At 38.0% G+C, this 21,019-nt stretch overlaps 1 protein-coding gene across 1 annotated transcript in view; it reads left to right on the top strand.

Annotated features, from left to right (window-relative positions):
• The window catches only part of NOX4 (NADPH oxidase 4), a 120,389-nt gene that overhangs the window by 60,353 nt on the left and 39,017 nt on the right, over positions 1-21,019 (top strand). The window contains exons 12-13 of the mRNA XM_088140547.1: positions 6,274-6,334; positions 16,999-17,080. Coding sequence (XP_087996673.1) covers positions 6,274-6,334; positions 16,999-17,080 — 143 coding nt within the window. The remainder of the gene's footprint in view (positions 1-6,273; positions 6,335-16,998; positions 17,081-21,019) is intronic.

The raw sequence follows: 21,019 nt of genomic DNA, 5'->3' as shown, positions 1-21,019 counted from the left end.
TTCATTTAAGGTTGGAATTTTACTAGTTTAACCATGCTGTCCATGATTCAAATGTTTATAGAATTTCTTTATTTCTTTATGTATCAATTTTATATGGCCACCTATCTCATGAAAAGTGACTCTGGGCAATGTACAACAATCAGATAAGAACAACACATGTATAAAACAATCATTATAAAAATATAAAAATCAATATTAAAGCTTAAATGTTATTAAAAACAAAATATACAAAATATATAAAGGCAAAATGTATGCCTTTAGCAAAGCAGCAGATTCAAGGATAACTGACCTTGCTCTCTTCTCTCTTTCCATGTTAAAGTATACAGTCAACTCGTTAGAATAATAATAGGAAACTTGGCACTTCTCATATATCAAAGCTGCTATGCCACATTTCAAAGGATGTGACTAGTATCTTCCCACTTTGAATAATATCTGTGTCTCCCCTTTTGTTACTGTACATTGTTACAGGTTGTAAACTATTTCAGTGTTCTGGGGTCTCTGCTAGTACTGTACTTCCTCACACTGTTTTTGTTCAACATTCTGTATAAGACGTATGTAATTTTGGGGCCTTTACTCTAAGCTCATTTGGGTGCAAAAGACCAATGTCTGCTTCCTTTAAAATTAATAGAGTGTATTTATTTATTCATTCGTTCGATTTTGATGCCACCCAACCCTAGCCGACTCTGGGTGGTGCACAAAAATAAAGAACAACATAAGATACAATAAAACACACGGAAACAAATTTCAAAAATGTCTACAAAGTAATTGCAGGATGGCAATCCAAACAACATATCAAAACATAGAACTTCACAAGTGGGGGAGGGTCATGCCTACCGCACCCACCCCACCCCACCCCACCCCAAGGTCTGGAGAATAACCAGGTTTTCAAGGCCTTCCTTGAAAAACATACTGATCTTGGAGTAACATATTCCAAGGGGCAGGCACTGCTATGGAGAATGTGCACTTCCTAGATCCTGAAAGATTACACTGTTCAATTGAAGGGACCTGGAGTGCACCCACACTGCCAAATTGTACTGGATGGGCAGAAACAGAGGTACAAGTGGTCCTTCACATAACCAGGCCCTATGCAATGTAGCACTCTATAGGTAATAGCCACCACCTTGAACAGTATCTGGAAGTGCACTGCAACCAGTCCAGCTCATGAAGCAGAGGTGTCACATGGGCATGGAAGGCAAGCCCATCACTGTTTGCACCACTGCATTCTGGACCAGTTCAAATTTCCAAGTAGTCTTCAAGGGCAGCCCCGTGTAAATCATGTTGCAGTAGTTGAACTATTGGATGATAAGGGTGTGAGTGACTGGGGGGCTGACTGATCCAGGAAAGGGTGCAAGTGGTGCACCAGGTGAAGCTGTGCCCTCTTGGCCACAGCTGCCACCTGCTCTTCAAGCATTGGATTCTCTCCAGTTTTGGTATTATTTTAAGTGAGTTTTTCAACATGCTAGTCTAATAGCTTAACCGCTTACACATGAATTGGCTTTCACATAATCTGTCAACTGATCCTATTTCTGAAGATTCCAGTAATTGAATTAAGATCTTCTGTAGCAGTTGGTGGCACCTGGACAACCTTATCAGGGCTCAAAACCTAAGCAGAGTCAGGCCTGGTTAGCAACTCAAATAGAGGACCACCAGGGTTGTAGCCTAGATGGGGTATTCAAACAAATATTCTAGAAGATAGCAATGGCAAATCTCTTCTGTAGTGCATGGATGTGTCCATATTACCACCAGGAACTTTCTTTCTTCAAGAGTATCCTTTCTGCATGCAGATCATAGACTGAGTTCTAGCCTTTCATTGGCTTTTGACTGTATATCACACATGGCTTGAGATTGGTTGGTGTTTGAAAAGAAAGCATAAAATATTAAACAAATTTCCCATAGCACAAGAATACATGTAACAAATTGATCCACCATTCCAGCATAATGTGAACACTTAATCTGTCCACTTTTGGTAATGACCAGGAGAAAAGTAATGTCTTAATCTAATTCCAAAGAGATGGAGTGAAGTTATATTCATCTTAGGAGGCATTTCTTGGAATACTGTGACCTTAAGATGCTCAGGACTGGTCAACTTCAGCTTTAAATTAGGTCCAACAAAGAGTCTGGAAAGTAGGTGTAACTGTCAAGGCACTGGCGTCATATGATCTTATTCAACAGTCCCGGTCAGTTACTGTGCATTCTGAACTGTCTTCAAGAGTAGCTCCACATATAATGTATAGCAGTAATCCAATTAAGAAGCTATTACAGAATGTCTAACTAATGTCAGGTAAGAGATGGACCCATAAGCTTAATGGAGCCTACCAGCATCTCATTTGCAGCCCACAGAGCCCCTGAGAGTAATATGGGGCAGAAATGTGTATATCTTTCTATTCTGGAGGGATTACAGGACAATGTAGGTTCCTTAACCTTCCACATCGCCCTTCTTAAACTTTCTGAGTTTCCCTTGCCAAACTGGACTGAGTTTGTAAGGTGGGTTTTTGAGGTTGATATGGGTACCTTAAGTCTCAAGACACTCATTTGACCCCTCAATCTCACCCATGCAAACAGCAGCACTCATCTAGTCAGTTGACCAATGTCTTCATCCTGACAGACTTCAATTTTTTTTTTATATAAATGTTTTTTTTATTTTTACAACAAACACAAAACATACATGAACAAACAAAAACATAAAAAGGCATAAAAAAAGCATCTTCCATTTTATACCGTGTGTCAACCAGTTACCAACTCGTTGGTGCCCCTTTCATAATCTTAAATTCTCATATCATCTATTCAAAATATAGTTGTATACTTATCAATAAACAATTATTAATCATTCATAGCTAATCTATAGAATCATTTATTACAAAAAATTTTAACTTTCAATAGGATTAGTAATACATTTTCATCTATCGATTATATGTGTATATATATAATAGTTAATATCAAATTTCTATTATAAAATTTCCTAATCCATTACATTACTATATTTTCTCATCTAATCATTAATAAAAACAAATCCCGTGTCATATAAAATTACTTATCTTCTTACTCTAATATCAAATCTCAATTTAACTCATCTCTGCACATTCCATAATTTTCAATAGCTTCCTCCTGCATAAGTACTTTTTAATTTTTCAAATTCTTAAAAGTTACAGTTCTAACCAGTATCAGTTACAGTATCAGTTACGGTTCTAACCAGGTTACAGTTCTAACCAGATTCTTCACTACATGTTTCAACAAAAATGTCTCTAGTTTAAAATCTATATGTTACTATATTCAACCATGTATAAATTTTAGTCTAATCTCTTAAGACATTTACAATCAAATACAATTTTTAACTATACATCTCAGATTTATACTTTATTCCAGCGCTTGCATAATTTTGAGTTCACCCTTTTCATTCAATATCCCAAAATATCTAGCTGTTTATTCCTTTTTCTATGTTATTGGATAAGAGAAAGCAATAATAAATGTCCTTTCAAACATTCTGCTTTTTAAAGCTTCTGTCAGTTCCATCATTGTTGTATTCCCCTCGTTTTTCTTTAAACATCTGAAGTAGTTTCTTTCAATATTGTTTTACTTCTTCTTTTTGTGCATTCTCTTAATACGATTTTCCATTATAATCTTGTATAATCTTTTTCTCACCCTCAGTGCCAAGAACAAGTCTGTCCCTCTTCATTTATCAGTTGATTAACCCTTTTAATTCTCAGTTTATAGGCCTCACAATAATTCTGTTTAATGCTTCTGATTTCTTGTACTATTTCTTCCTTTTCCATTAATCCCGTTTTATGTTTAATTAAGTCCATTTTAGCTTTAATATCTTTTTTTCTTTTTTTCTTTTTTTTTTGCGGGAATTTCTGCAGCTCTTCTTCCAGTTTTTTATAGTCATCCTCGATAGTTTAAAGATCTTTTTCTGCAGTGTGTTTCTCGTATAGTCTATTATCTTGATAAACCTTCATTGAGTCAAAGGATTCTTTATCTTTGTTCTTGCCAAAAATAAGAGAAAAAAAGAAGCAAAAGGAGAAAAAGAAAAGAAAAAAAAAAGGAGAGGAGGGGAAAGACTAAGTCTCTTTAAAAAAAATCCAACTGGGAGGGGGGAATGGAGAGCAAAGCAGAGCTTCTAGCAGAAAGAAGAGCTACTGCCACTAATCAAGGCTCTTGTGACTAGCTCAAACTTTCCATCTTGATATTTTCAAAGTCGCTTTCAACTCCACTTTCTTATTTATAGTTACGGATGGCACCTGTATAAACATGCACATCCCACTATCTTTTTAGAAAGCACAGAGTCCTTGAGCATGCGTCACAATGAAAGGAAAAAAGCACTAAGTCGCGCCTCTAGATGGCAGTGCAACTTTCTTTCATTTACTTTCTCTTAACTCCACTTTCCCCATTTCAAAATCAAAAAGTATAAATTTCTTATAACAATAAAGAAATCTTAGTCAAAAAAAAGGCTTAAAATAAGGAGTTATTGAGTATTAAAAAAAAAAAGCCAATCCAGTTAAAAATATATTTTTTAAAAAGAAAAACATCTTGTCAATTCCACTAAAAAGGGAAAGTTGAAAAGAATTTTTTTTTCCCCCTTCTTTTTTTATAAGGTTCAATCTCGCCGCTTAATCCACTTTTCTTCACTTTTAAAAATCTCTTTAAGTTACTTAAGGTGTTCTCCAAGAATAGTTGAATAATAAAAGTCCATCTCACCCAGTTGACACCCCTCTCTTCCTTCTTCCTTTGGAGCTGTCCCGGCTTTCGCAGCCATTTTTGGCTGGCTCTCCTCCCCCGGCTTCAAGAGCTTCTCCCGGGATCAATCTGGGACTTGCGGCGTCCCTGAGATCCGCGGGACGCGCCCTTTACGATCGCCATCTCTTCGGGACGGCTTAGGTCCATCGGGACCGTCCAGGGGAGGAGATATCAGCTGCGATCCTGGGAGCCCAGGATCGCCCGCCGTATCGCCGCGACACCAGCTCCGCCCTCTGACAGACTTCAATTTATTGTCCATCTCCCAACACTTTACCTGCCTGGACAGAAGGAGCCCCATAGATTGAGGCTTTCAAGAACCTTCAAAGGAACACTTGGCTATTGTAGGTGATACTGAAATGTGCTTCCTAAAATTCAAAGCTTGCAGGCGGGAGGGATGTTATTTTTGTCACTAATATGAAACAAAAACCATTGGAATGTCTCTGAGGTTTTACAAGGCCATACATTTTCCTCTGACTTCAGAAGAATGTTGGGTGTTGTAACACTATTCAGAAGAGAGCATTGAAGACTGGCCAAGTGCTGTGTGGGAAAGGTCTATTAATCCATGTTCTTTTGAAAATGCAATCCTATTGCTTTAGTGTTCATATACACATCTGGTTTCCTGGAAACAACAAATGAAAAGGAAGCACTTGGAGGTGTTTTAGAAGTGGCTTTCCCCATTTCTTCCTTTCTTGTTAGAGACAATGCCTTTTCAAAGAGGGAATTAGAAAACTATATTTTGTATCAGTTCCTCTTCCTTTTCTAAAAAGCTTTAACCGCTGATGTTAAAGCTGCTAATCAGCAAAGGGTTCTGTAACAGCAGATTTCTTGTATCCAGATGACCTTCTACTCCATGATACTAATTGGGAACTTCATTTTAATTGATCCAAATATTTTAAATGGATAAATCTAAACAAATCAGCCTGCTAACATCAGATCCTTTCTTGGATCAAGTTGGCCAAATTACAGTGGTTTTCTAGCAAACACTTTTCAAGGAAAGTTTTTTTATATATAGAAATAGAAAGGATGGCATCTTCCCAGCAGGATGACCCATCCCAAAAGTCAATCTTTTTTTAAATTGGAAACAGCCAGACAAATGCACCCAAATGTATGTGTGTGCTAGTGGGGGAATGCTAGCAATTTGTTTTCTGTGTGAGGGGTGAAGGGATTTTTATTGCATCAGAACCTGTGGCAGTTCAGGCAGCAAGACACGATAGTGACTTATTTTTTGAGCCTCATGGTAGTTAACCAAGGAGAAGATTTTGGTTCATGATGTCCCCTGCTGGTTCTTAACTGGCAGAAGGAAAGCAGGTAAAAAGTTGGGTTCCACTTAGCTTGTGAGCCATAGTGGAGAAAGGAAACAGAGTGAAACCAGTGCCAGGTAGAAGTGCCCCATGCCTCATAATTGCATTACAGTGAATTACCAACTTAGATGAAGACTAGTAATTACTAGTAACCAGCCCAATGTGTATCCCCATTTCCATCTTTCTGAGTTACCCTAGCATTGTTTTATTATTAACTATTTTAACTTGCTTCATTTTCCAGTGCCCAACAGCTACCAAGGCAACATTTGGAGTGCACATTAAAGTCGTAGGAGACTGGACAGGTATGTGAATAGCCCAGCAGTGCACTTCCACTTGTAATGTATACCTTGATGCAAACTCCCAGCCATCGGTGTGCATTTGCAGAGCGTAACCCCAGTTTTCCACCTGGCCTCCCAGTAATTTTATCGTGGTATGGATTAATTGGTTGGAGTTTGCTCCTAGACACCCTAGTCTTCTAAAACTGGATAAATTGTCTTGTTAATCATAAGTAATATGGCTTGATTTATGTGTGTTTGGGGGTGTGTGTGTGTGTAAGAGAGAGAGAGAGATTCTGTGCAATCCCTTTCTTTCCTTTGGATCATATCTGGGAGTTGTTGTAGAAAATGTGCCCTTGCTAGATAAGGAGAGTTTAATACCAGCTGTTTAATTGCCTTCCCAATTACTTAACACCTATATCACATTGTGATTACCAAGTTACCTTTCATTTCACCGTATGCTTCTCTTCTTGGGTGGTGGGAACATCCTTTCAGCTCACACAGTCCTCTGGAATTTCATGGTTCTATTTTAATTTTTGGCATCAAGGAGGCTGGATAGAAAGGCAATGGTATGAATGAAAATGGCTCAACATTCAGGTGAAACAATGCAAGGAAGGAAACCGAAGAGTAATACAAATGTAGAGTAGATAGAGCTAATTTATTTGTAGAAGGGGGAGTTCAGCTAATGGAGGGTGTTTTTCTCTCCTTTTAATGCTATAATTATTTACAGTGCTTAATGTTTACACCTTACCAATATATGTCATTTGTACATGACATTGTTATGCAAATCATGAAAATTACCCTATTTGCATACATTTGTATGACTTGTGTATACAGATGTAACAAAAAATTCAAATAGTTTTTATTAAAAGGTTTTATACACACACACACACAAATAAGAAATGCATTCAAAGAAAAATATATTAAAGGAAATGTGAAAAGGAAAAAGAGAAAAGAAAGGAAGAGACAAAGAAGAGGCAAAGAAAAAAGGAGATAGAAAAAAGAAAAAAACCGAAAACATGAAAAAAAAATTAAAGAAGTGGTTTCCGATCTTTCTCTCAGCACTTATGCATACAATTCTAATCAAACCTCTGTCTAAGATTATATCATAATTCCCTTCTTTCTATATCCTATTCTTTCTAATCATCAAAACCACAGGTCACAAAATCATTTTCTTTTTTATGCAAAAAGTCTATAAGGGGTTTCCAGCCATTGATGAATGTCAATAATGACCTTTCTCTAATCAAAGAAGTAAGTTTGGCCATTTCAACAAGTTCGGTCAATTTCACCAACCATTCCTTCATGGTGGATAGTGCCAAATCTTTCCATCTTTGTGCATATAACAATCTCGCCGCAGTAAAATATATTGAAATAAACTTTCATGACACTTTTATAACTGTGTGTCCATCAATCCTAAAAGAAGTTCCTGCTTCAACTGAATATTAATCTTTAAAATCCTCTGTATCAATATGTGTATTTAAATCCAATTTTTTTTAGCTTTTTCACATGCCCATCAAGCATGATAAAATGTCTCTTCATGTTGTTCACATTTCCAACATACATTTGGAATGCCTTTATACATTCTAGATAGTTTCTCTAGTGTCATGTACCAACAATACATCATTTTATAAAAATTCTCTTTAAAATCATAACATAATGTAAATTTCAACCCTTTTGACCATATATTTTCCCATTGATCCATCTGTATATTATAACCAAAATTCTTAGCTCACTTTATACTCTGTTCTTCCATTTCAAATTTTAACAAAAGTTTATTTATTTTAGCAATTATATGTTCATCATTGGTACACAATTGCACTTCAAATTCTGTCTTTCTTTGCTCCGTACCATAAATCTTTTTATCCATTTTAAATCTTTCTGATAACTGTAAGTGGGAAGAGCACTGACAACTATATCATTCTGGCATTAGTTGCTCTCTTGATATAATTTTATATTCCCCTTGGTGATTCTCCAATAATTCCTGGTATGTTAACCATTTGTTGTTGCCTGTTGTTTCTCTTCTATAAAGTGCTTCTTGTGCTGAGATCCATAAAGGTGTTTTTGGGCACAGCCTGGGTTTATATCTATTCCATTCTCAGTATGGCTTTTAAAATGGTTTTTAAAATCCACATTAACTTTATTGTACCATAAATATCCATGCCATCCAGACCTCAGGTTGTGCTCTTCTAACTGTAAAAGCATTTTGTTTCTCAGCAACACCCATTTTTTTTTCATCCAAACCAAACAACAAGCTACAAAATACAGTTTCAAATCCAGTAAACCTGAACTTCCTCTTTCCTTTGCATCTTGTAACATTTTGTATGTAACTCATGGTTTTTTCACTTGCCATACCAATTTGGATATATCTTTTTGCCATTGCTCAAATGGTTCATCAGTTGTCAAAACAAGTATTGTCTGAAACAAAAACCATCATTCTAGGCAAAAATGTACATTTTTATCACAGAAATTCTCCCCAATTTCTAACAAATATAAAACATTTAACATAAAATTAATTGCTTCATCCAGACTAGGATGCAATGGTGTGGTGTGTTATTTTATGGACTGTTCAGTTACAAATGCCCGTTGCTCCCAAAGCACTTGTTTTAATAAATTATAAATGTATCTTCAATGAAATTTTGTTTTGATCTGAAACTACATTCCCTACCACTTCTGGAGCCAGGCCCTGTCTCTCCAAGCCTAAGTACAGCCTTGGGTTTAAAATGGTTTTGCACCCCTAGAATTGGCCTTTTGAAGAGCTACCCCTGAGCCTAGATTTTATTAAACTTGAGTTTCTTGAGTAACAATTTGGCATTTATGAAATAAGCCCATAAATTGTTTAAGGGTAACAGCACCCTGGAATCTGTTAATAGATGTCAATTTATTGTTGATTGACTTATTTTTATGTCCTCAGGCTTGCTAGCTGTTTTTGTTAAACTGTAGCTTTCTCTGCCATCAGATATGGTGATGACCACATATTTAGATGGTTTTGAAATGAGAATGTATAAATTCATGGACGAGCAGGTTATCAGTGGTTACTGGTCACAGTGGCTATACAGTAACTTGGGAATCACAAGAAGCTGCGCTTCCATCGTGATTTCAAATAGCATCTGAAAAGGAAGGAGCCCATTCTTCTCTAAATGCATCACATTTTTTCAAGATTAAAGAAATTCTGTTAGGGACCTTCCCATGTCAGGGATCAACTCATCAAAATAGTAGGCATGGCTGGGTGTCAAAAGCCCTGTGTGTGTGATGCATATTAAAATGAGGCGGGGCTTCAACCACCCAATCGAGCTTGGTGATGCCTCTGATCCCATCCACCCTTTTGAATTTCCTTAGTGCACCCAGTTGGCCACCTGAACACAGAGGTAGATTCTAATATGGCTGATCCAGTAGGCTTTTTTTTTTTTAACATTCTTTTAATGGGTCATGCAACTCTTTTCAAACCTAAAAGACTTGCATGGTTACTTTCTTGAATTCTGGTTCTGCTTCTTCCTTGATTCTATTTTGCTGTATTTTGTTTGTTTGAATTAGTTAATTTGTTGGGTAGATTTATACCCTGCCTTTCCTCTAGAAGTTCAAAGTGGCATACATATAACTCCCTCCTCCCATTTTACCCCAGAACAACATCTCTGTGAGGTACGTTGGGTTGCAAGACTATGGCCGGTTCTGAGTGACCTAATGATTTTCCATGGCTGTGGGTGGACTTGAACCTGCTTTTCCCCAGTCTTGGACCAACACATAAACTTCATACCATATTGGTTCCCCAACCTGAATTCTGGGTAGAAACTTTGGAAGAGAGCTCTGACCCAAGAACATGTTGATACTTTCTCTGATGCAGAAATAAGGAAAACAGACCCACATCATCAAAATTATCCTGGTAAATCAGAGCAGCAATCCATTCTCCTTAACTTCCTTTCCCTTCTAAATATATTCTATACTTTCATGAGAATGTTTTTCTCTGTGGAAGACATGGTTTGCAGGATAGAGTTTGCCTTACTAAAAAGTTTCCATTCCTGAAACTGTACCAAATAATTAGGTGGACATATAGAATACCTGCTGAAGTGGTTGGGGAGCTATAAGAATATATACGGGACGTCTTCCTGAGGGGTGCGTGCCCTGCCCTTCTTTGAAAAGTACTGCCAAAAAGCAAAGCAAGGCAAGGCTTACACAATAAGATGTGTGATGTATGTCAAGAATCATTCCATGGATGTTTAGTTCATGTGCAGAACATACCAGTTTCCACAAGTGAGGTCAAAATAGGTAATAGATGACTTGTGGGCTAAAAAAAAAAGCTAAAAACACTATGGTAAACATCTACTACTAGCTAAAATCATGATGGCTACCATGATTGTTAAGGGACTCATCAACCTGGGATTGGCCCACTGGGTAAATTTATTTATTTATTTGTTTGTTTTGATTTGTTAAAGCCACATGGAAACTCTGCAGTCCTTTGTGGCCTGCAGTATTTTAGCAATAAAAAGAAGGAGCTCTGTGTTGAGCAATATATCATCCTGAATACCCCAAGGGATGTGATTAAAGTAGCTGAAGTGCTGGAGCTTGTAATCAATAGTGACCACCATTTGACAGCTTTTGGTTCAGATTTCTGTGGAAGCAGATGGAGGGAAAGAACAAACTTGTGACTTCTGAGCCGAGACAATGACAATGCTTGCTCATTAGCAAGCATTAAATTATTTGTTAGATTAATCTAATGAATGTGGGTAAACCAAGAACAAGCCATTTTCTCCCTCAAACTCTTTCCTATTCCATTCTGTTAGAATGTCATGATCAGATAAAACCTGATAGAGTTAGTCCCAGAGAATCAGAAGTATCAAACAATGTGATACAATATTCACTTCTCATATTCTTCATATTTCTGAATCCTGATTTGTTTGTTTCTTTATTTGACAATGACCCCAAACCACAAGTTGTAGATCCAAAGAATGGTTAAAGCAGAAGAAAGTTAATGTTTTGGAATGGCCAAGTCAAAGTCCTGACCTTAATCCTGTAGAAATGTTGTGGAAGGACCTGAAATGGGCAGTTCATGCAAGGAAGCCCACCAACATCCCTGAGTTGAAGCTGTCCTGTAAGGAGAAATGGGCTAAAGTTCCTCCAAACTGATGGGCAGGACTGATCAACAGTTATCAGAAATCTTTAGTTGCAGTTATTTCACACCAGTTACTGAAAGCAAAGGTTCACATACTCTTGCCGCATGCAAATACGTAGCTTTGGATCATTTTCCTCAATACATCAATGAACAAGTATACTGTTTTTGACTCATTTGTTTAATTGGGTTCTCTTTATCTAGTTTTAGGACTTGTGTGAAGAACACATCACATTTGAGGTCATTTTTATGCAGAAATATTGAACATTCAAAAGAGCTCACAAACTTTTAAGCACTACCATATACCCTACCTTTATTTTGTACAACTCAAAGCAGTTGGTACCCCAGTTGCAAACCATCCTAGGAAACACTGATCTTGCCACCTTTATCCATGTCCTGGTAAGATTCAGTCTAGATTACTGCAAGGTATCATTTGTGGGGCTGTCTTTGAAGACTGTTTGGTAATTATAGCCGAATCAGAATTCAGCAGCCAAATTATTAGCTAAACAGCAGACCTAATTTAGTATGAAAATACCTTAAGAATGACCAGAAAAGCCTCCCACAATTCTAGATTGCATAGTTGTAGGGAGGGAAATAAAATAGTTGTTCAGAGGGAGGTGAAGCGGGAATCACTTAAAAAACTGCCATCATTGGCTGACAGTTAAAAAGGGGAATTGCAGTCAGATCATAGACATAGAGTTCAACTTCCTGTTCAGTGCTGGAATAAAAATTAGAGCATCCCTGACAGATGGCTGTGTAGCATCTGAGAGCTGAAAGGGGCCATTTAGACCATCTTATCCCAATCCCCATTTGGCGCAAGAATACAGATTAAAGCAGACCTGACAGATGGCTGTTTTCTCTCTGCTTGAACATAACCAATGAATGAGAACCCATCCTCTCTCTTAGTAATTACGTCTCCTGTTGACTGAACTGTTCTTGCTTCTCAGACACTTCTTCCTATTATTTAATCAGAATCTGCCTCTTGACTCCATTCTTTCATGTCTTGCACTGTGGAATGATGGGGAACAGATCTTGACCTCCTTATGTGGTTTCCTTTCAGGTATCAGTTGACTTTGAAGCTTAATTCAAGATGCTACTTCTTATCTTTAAATCATTAAATGGCTTGGAACCAAGTTAACTTAAAGGATCTTCTTTATCCCATACAGTTAGATCAAGGACCGAGCCTTTTCTGTGGTGGCTTCAAAGTTAAAACAATATCTTGCTATTTGGGATTTCCACGTACCATCACTGCCAGCTTTTAGAGAAGCAATAAAGAGACTCATTCATTCATTCATTCATTCATTCATTCATTCATTCATTCATTCATTCATTCATTCATTCATTCTAGTTTCTCCCGAATGAGTGATAGTTCTGTCTAGGTTACCCTTCATTTTCCTGTTCTTCACTCCATCAGCTTGTAAACTTCTATTTTCTTTTTCTTTTGTACTTGCTTGGATAAAACATTTTCCTGTTTTAGATATGCTCCTAATGACCTGGCCATCACTGAAATCCAGAGAAATCCAGATTGTTTCTGGCTTTTATGACCTTGAGTCATAATAAACAATTAAAAATGCATATAAAAGCAAATCAAGACATGCACACAAAGAAAGAGACCTCATTTGAATATCTTTAATTGAAAAAAAAATAGCAAGGTTCTCAGTTTAAGGACCTCTTTAAGCTTAACTCCCAGGGCACATATTCCTGCTGCCTTTCTCCAATTATTTCTGTCAGTCAGAACTGCATGGCAATAGGAAATGTAAGCTTTAAAGAGACTAGATCCTGGGAAATGGATGGACATTTTCCATGGCCTTCTCTGGCAAACTCTCCTGAGTTTAAGTTAACAGGAAGTTTACTGGGAATCCAGCTGCAGAATAACTGACTCACTACAGTTGTTCATTTCAGAACAGCTAATGAAAGAGTATTTCCTGCTTCCCTTGTTTCAACTTTCTCTGTGAGTTATCCAGCTCTTATGCGTTGCATCGTTTCCATCATTCTCTCATTGAAAAAATCCAAAACAAGGAAAGTGAAAAGAATTTGTGCCAAACAGATCCCTCCTTTCCCAATTTTGATTCTATTACTCTTCAGAGTAATAAGTTATTTTATTTTATTTTAATGATTTATAGAGCTGTCCATCTCACAGCAGTGACTCTGGCCAGCGTAGAAAGACTCCGACCATCATAACAGTATGAACTCATGATGCCCTGGTTAAACAGTAACCCCTAAAACCAAACCACATCACCAACAGAACTCACCAAATTGCCTGGCCCAGAAGCCTAGAGGAGGAGCCGGGTCTTCAGAGCCTTACAAAAGACTAACAGGGTTGGATCTCTGGGGGGATGCTTTGGGGTCCAGCAAGATGCCCTTGTTTAATGAAATAGACTTGGAGCATGCCCTCCCTGCTAGATCTGGTAGGACAGGCAGAAACAATGGGGAATAGGTGGTCCCGCAAATAGCCTGGTCCTATGCCATGTAGGGCTTTATAAATAGTAACCAGCACCTTGAATCGGATTTGGAAGTAGACTGGGAGCCAATGCAGCTTGCAGAATGGAGGAGTTATATGAGCGTATTGAAAGACTCCAAAAACTGCCCACACTGCTGTGTTCTGGACCAACTGCAACTTCCAAATACTCTTCAAGGGCATCCCCATGTTGAGCACGTTATGGTAAAATTAGTGGGGGGTGACTAAGGCATGAGTCACCATGAGCAAAGTTAGCTCAGTGGTATAATTGGTATTGATTTCAAAGCAGGTTCATCAAGATGAAAAGAAAAAGCAGGATAAAATACTATTATTTTCTCACAGCTGATGCTCTAAACCAGTGTTTTTCAAACTTGGCAACTTTAAGGTGGGGGGACGTCAACTCCCAGAATTCCCCAGCCAGCATGTGGAGTTGAAGTCCACCCATCTTAAAGTTGCCAAGATTGAAAAACACTGCTCTAAACTGTCACAAGGCCACAATTATGAGTTTGATGCCCTTTTAGCAGAAACTTCAGAATAATATATACAGTTCTGAATGTTTGCAAGGACACAAACCTCTTCTGGGTGATGTAAATAATATTCCCATTCTTCACATTTTTTAAATTGCTTTGTCTCCTCTAACTTTCCATGGCAGTGCACTGTTTGGAACCCTTTTGGGCATCTCTTCCCCGGTAATGAAAAGCAGGGAATTAATTGTGTATGTAGTATAGCAATTTAGGGCATGTTGCTACAGCTGTAAGCTTCCCATTAGTTGGAAACAACAAAAAACATTTGTTTTTCCCAGAGGATTTGTGGTTTATGTTCTAACTTTCTAGGAATGCTTTCTTTCTCTCTCTCTCTCTCTCTCTCTCTCACACACACACAAACACATATGTTTTTGCCCTTGCACACAGGCATTGAAAAGGAACATTGATGAGTTGTAACTTTTGTGTGGGAATAGAGCAAAGCTGAAGAAGAACCTGATCACTCTCTAGCATTTAACCAACTTTTCAAAGGAGCTTTTATTCTATTCACCTTTCCGTTTTAAGCCTGTGAAGAAATGTGAGATGACTACACTTCAAGGGAGAAGGGACAGTCTTCAAGTGTTATTTCATAATCTTTCCATTCTGAAAAACATTTCCTTGAAATGTTTGCTGAGGAGGCACCATTGAAAGGACCTCCTTCTGCCATACCAGGGAAAGGAGATTTTTATTTGATGCTAGGATATTCTGCCTGCTTGTATTAAGAGCCAGTGTGGAACAGGGATTAAGGGGTTGAATTAGGAGCAGGGAGGACAAAACTCCTACCACACAGTCTACCTCACTGTGTGTTGGAGGACCAGCCATTTTCTTTCACTTCTTGTTCTGGGTAAAAAGTTGAAGGAAGGATCACTCTGTACACTCCCTTGAGATGCTAGAACAGTGTCTCTCCACCTTGACAACTTTAAGATGTGTGGACTTCAACTCCCAGAATTCCCCAGCCAGCTGGGGAATTCTGGGAGTTGAAGTCCACACATCTTAAAGATGCCAAGGTTGAGAAACAGTGTGCCGGAGGAAGAGCTCTAAATGAAATAAATAAAGTACAAATGTCATGTCTATGGAAAATATTATTAAGCGTATTCTTCCTGTATCTGAAATACTAATGGGGACACCATGGAGTCTGTGTTCCTAGGGGTCAGTCAGGAAGAAGTTAGGGGCAGTGGAAGGATCACTACAGAAGGGGAGAATCACTTCCATTTTAGAGGCTGGAAATATTTATTTATTATGCTTTTATTGTGTTTCCACTTAAAAGCAGTTTACAGTAAAATGGAAAGGAATTGATTTATTTAACAGATTTCCATCTGATTCTTCAAGATTTTTTTTCCCCTTTGAAAGCATGTTTTAAAATAATGCCTTTTTCTTCAGAGCCTGTTAAGCCTAACCTGCTTGTTTATATTTTTAGAAGAGCTGCTGCCTTCTTCCTTCCTTCTCTTTTCCCTTCAATAGATTTTAGACCAAAGTATTTTCTTTTGACTAACTAGTGATGGGAAATCTTTTATTTATTTACTGAAGTTCTAACAGTTGATGTATTCTGCTGACTGATGATAATGCTGCTGCTTCTACCGATCTAGTTTTCTTTTTATAAAATGAACTTTGATTATTTCATAAACATAACTCTGTAATTCTCCGTAACTCTCCCAGAGAAAACAGTTCAGTTCAGTTATACACCATCACTGTATCGCAAATGCAACTGCAGATAGAAAATAACTATTTTTTCTGATATGGTCCCAAGATGTTCTAAGGCAATGTTTCTCAATCTTGGCAACTTTAAGATGTGTGGACTTCAACTCCCAGAATTCCCCAGGCTAGAGAATTCTGGGAGTTGAAGTCCACACATCTTAAAGTTGCCAAGATTGAGAAACACTGTTCAAGGTACTTTCCTGATGTAATGCTTTCCAGGTATCTCTGCATGAAAACCTTAAAAATTGACAGCTGCTCTGGCCTCAAAGTTTGGCTTTTTCGAACAGGAACAAGCCAGAAATCCAGCTGAGATTCTATGCCAATCAAATCATGGAAGACCTCCTTTTGTTTGTTTCATCAGTTCCTTGGGAAGAGGAACCAAACAGGAGCAATTAAATCATAGTGCCTTAGCATACTGCTCAATGTGCTGAATCTGCCTTCTGGCTTAGCTTGATGTCTGAACATTGACAGTCATTGGCCCAAGGAGATACATATAAGAGTAGAAATTTGAATTCAGTTCTCTCAAGTCCTAGTGCCTGTATATAAAGGGAGAAGAACTCACCATCCAGGGTTTCTTGATCTTCCAGCAGAACTGGCCAACTTTGGCAATGGTGAGGGATTGTAGAGTCCTTGGGGTTCTCTGAGCTTGGTTGTTTTCTTGCAGACATTTCATTACCCAACTAGGTAACATTTTCAGTGCTGGGAAGGGATGCTGGGACATATAGCTATCAGCAACAGGAGAGTTACAAACTTCTCATCCCCTGCTGCAACTACCTGACCATGACAGCTGTTGTGGCTTTATATGCTATGAACACAGTCATGATCTAAATTCAGTGACTATTTGTGTTGACACAGCCCATTTCTGCATCAAAATGTATGCCTTTGTTTGTTTATGATTATTGTCATCATTTGACAGAGAGATTTCGAGATCAGCTGCTGCTACATTCAAGCTGGGATGCCGAGATTCTGCCAGTTTTCCAGCAAAGATGTTATCCTAAGTGAGTAAATGCTGTTTGCCCCAGAAAGAATTCACTTTTAAAATAGGGAGCTTTTGTTATGATCCATGGTACAAAGTGAAGAGGGGATTTCTTCTGGAAGATAATTGATGGATGGATCAGCATCTCGTGGGCACCTACATTGGTGAGATGCACATTATTTTGCTTGACCCTGCGTGTTTAAAGAACAAACACGTGCTTCTTGGTATGATTTATACATATGAGAGAGTTCAGCTTCTCCTGAAATAGATTCTGGATAATTTTGGTTTACAAATTCATACATTTTGAAGAAATATATACAAACCTACATATGAAATAGGTTTGCTAGAATCATTATGTCTTCAAATAGATGCTAGAAATCAGTTTTGACTAAACGCACACAAATGTTTCTACTTCTGATGTTATTATTGCTGTAGTTGCTGTTGTTATCCTTCAGTCCTTCCATTCATCCATCCATAGCATTGGGTTAAGAGTAGTTGGCCTTTTTAATTCCTTTTTACTGTTTTTCCCCCTTTTTAAAAAAACATCTCAGACTTCATTAGCAGTCCAGATGAGTCTTCTCCAAAGAAAGATTCATTGGATTCAAGAATGCTTGAAGGATATGGCTGTAGGTTTACTACTTAATTTGAAGCTGAAATAGAGATTTTGTAAAAAAGAATATAGTTGCATGGGAAAGTAGTAAAGCATTTTCACCGAAGTGGAAAGATGTAAGAAGGTTTCAGATCACAGAGGCTAAAGGGGGAAGGGCTTCTGTGATAATGAACTGGATCAGTTTTTGGAGAGGATCAGGGTTGGAGATGAAGAGATGTCGAGTGGAAATGCTGAGGTGAGGTGGGGTGCAATGATTACTTGATTTAAAAACTGCCTGTCTGCTGACTGAAGTTTCAAAAATCAATAGAGATCAGGTCTAGAATTGGAAATAAAAATAGGGCTCTCGGCTCTGAAAAAGAAACTTATTTTTTAAAACTGAATTTGTTTGAAACAAAAGCCTCTTTTACAGGAGAACATTTTCAGAAAATCAGAAGACCAATTTCAGCACAATATTAATTAGTCTCCTAGGCTCACTCTGTTACTTGGTAGCTTACAGACCATGGAAAAGTACTCAATTTGAGTTCATTTTTAAATAAACAAAGTCACATGCCCACTTGCAACTAATGAAAATCTGAGTGAGGATCTTGATCTGTAACACTAGCCAGCTGCAATAACACTAACCAGAAGATAACATTAAAGCACCTGATGCTATTAAATTGAATTCTATTAAAGCATCCTGAATCCTCATTATGAATGTTTTGAGAACAGGGAAAAGGTCCTTACAAATTGGAAAGCAGCAATGAAGATGAAAATGGAGAATTACTATTGTTGCTGTTATTGTCAGGTGGTTGAAGTCAGCTTCTGGTTTCAACAAAATTTAACAGGAAATAACCTTTAAAAAATTAAAGAGGGTGCAACATTAACACCCCAGTGCAGTGTCTGTCTGCATGAAAATAAACCCTATTGCATTTACTTCGTGGAGTGTAGGACTGCAATCTAAATTACAGCATAGCTTTTATTATAAAATGGTTGAAAGATATAAATTGAAACTAAGTACTTTTCCTTGGTGTGTAAGCTATTATTTAATATTTATTATTATTAAGCAAATTTTTATAGCTACCCATCTCACCAAAACAACTCTGGGCAGGGAACAATATACATGTGCCTAGCAGCCTAATTAATCTTGTGCTGAAATCTGTCTTCCAATTTTCTGAAATTTTTCTTCCCCTGCAAAATAGCATTTTGGTTTTTTGACCTTCAGCTCACAGTGCTTTAGAGGCCCTATAAAGGTCCATTTGGTGTCATTTTGAGCTAAGATTGCTTGGGCTTTGAGGCCAGGATGACTGGAGCCCCTATCTGAGAGGGGTATGAATGTGAGTTCCTGGTTGCCTATTTACATTTTGGATTTAAACTGAAATCCTGTATCTTGTTCTGACTCTTTGGATCTGTTGTAGACTGCCTGGAGTTGCAATGTTTGATTTGGGTGGCCTTATAAATTATTTGACACAACTTGAATGTTGCAGGAGAGTGAAAGATACAATCACTGCTTTCTTTTAAAACTCTTTTGCTCACCTCTGTTTCCTCCCTGGGTGCTCATGCTTTCCAACTGAACAGTCCCAAAGGGAGCAGTTCATTCATTCATTCAATTTATACAGCCGCCCATCTCAAATACATAGCTCTGGAAGGCTTAAAATGATTAAAAAGAAGATAAAAACAATTATAACAAAGTACTAAATAACATTTATATCAGGCAAGGTTTTTTAAGAAACCCAACCAACAACAATTAACACCACCATGATGCCATTATGAGGACTTTCCTTGGGATTAAATGGAAACATGGGGAGTCAAAGAGGTTGCAGACTGCTGAACAAAGAATCATGGCATAGAAAGCCAGTGATATGGCTTTGAAGAAACTTACAGCATGTAAATTGAGAGGACAGAAGCCTTCCTTAAGTCCTAGGAAGGAAGGTAGTATTAAGAAGAGATTCATGATGACTCTTCCTAGAGTATAACAGGATGGGGAGAAGAAGCACATGCAGAGTTGCAAGGTTCTGTTATTCTAGCCTCTCTCAATAAAATAGAGTTCTGGCATTCCTGTGAAGTCAGTTTCCTTGTCTGGTCTACCTCAAAGGACTGACCCATACAAAGACAGGGTGTTCACACTCAACCCTTGACCATCTTGTAACTGGAAGAATGTCTGGAAGGGTGTGACATCCTATCCTTGAGAAATATACAAAAAAATTATTCTCTTTTGAACAAAAATCAAAATGAATGGGAATAAACCTTTCTCTTCCACATGCATAGCTATTCCTTTGCCTCCTTGGTGAAATGCTTACTGTGATGAAAAGCAACATATACTCTCCTTCCTGCCTGCCTGCCTTTATCCTTTTTCCTTTCTTCTTTCCTTTCTTCTTTCTTTCCATCCTTCCTCTTTCTTCTTTCTTTTGTCTTCCTTCCTTCCATCCTTCTTCTTCTTTCTTCTTTCTTTTGTCTTCCTTCCTTCCTTCCTTCCTTCCTTCCTTCCTTCCTTCCTTCCTTCCTTCCTTCCTTCCTTCCTTCCTTCCTTCCTTCCTTTCCTGGTGCATTGAAATGATTGGCAGGCTTCAGGTATTGTCATAGTAGCTCTGTGTGTGTAGGTGTGTAGGTGTGGGTGTAGGATGCTTACAAAAAAACAAACAGGATGTTTGACTGTGTAATTTACATGCAAAGAACAGTTTCCCACTGTTACTGCTCTTGATGTTTCCTGGAAGTAGTAGCCAAATTGGCTGAAATTTTAGCTCCTTATTCAGTTCCATCAAATCAGTGGGCAGTGGGCCTTCTCTGAAAACCCATATTCTTTGAACCGTAATCTCATGCTGCTTTAGATTACCAGGCTGTGCACTCTTTGAAAGGATAACAGTCTCTCATTACAGCACAGGAACAGAACTGGCTGAAATCTCCTTTTCTGTAACAAGGCTGATGGTTTGAGTGTGTGGGTGTGTTTGTATGTTCGTGCATGTTTCTAGCCCTACTTCAGCAGCTAATTAAAAGAGAAATCTTTACCTATGTTGTTCTGAGCCATTGACTGCTGTTTATAATGCCATTAATTTAAAAGAGAGAGAGAGAGAAGAAATTTGCTCATTACAGGAAATGAGTCATTGGCATCCCAGCTCATTAACAAATGAGCTGAAGACTATTGATAGAATATATATGGATTCTTCTTCAGAAATTCAAGCGAGCATACAGTGCACATACTGAGACTCTTATAAAACAGGAACTGTGGATTAAAAATGAGAGCTCCTCTGAATCTTCTCCAGAGAACTATTTAGGATCCAAACTAGTCAACTAAGTGTTTACTCCTTAGCATGGTTCTCCTTTTTAGCTGCAGCTAACATCTCTGTCTTGGCTTTCCCGTACCACTCCATTTGCCCA

The sequence above is a fragment of the Python bivittatus genome, unplaced genomic scaffold (assembly GCF_059951505.1).
Source record: "Python bivittatus isolate LINGU-HERP-01145 unplaced genomic scaffold, Pbiv_v1 ctg000340_np1212, whole genome shotgun sequence".
Lineage (NCBI taxonomy): Eukaryota > Metazoa > Chordata > Lepidosauria > Squamata > Pythonidae > Python > Python bivittatus.
The sequence above is the reverse complement of the archived record's forward strand: the minus strand, read 5'-3'. Positions and strand labels throughout refer to the sequence as shown.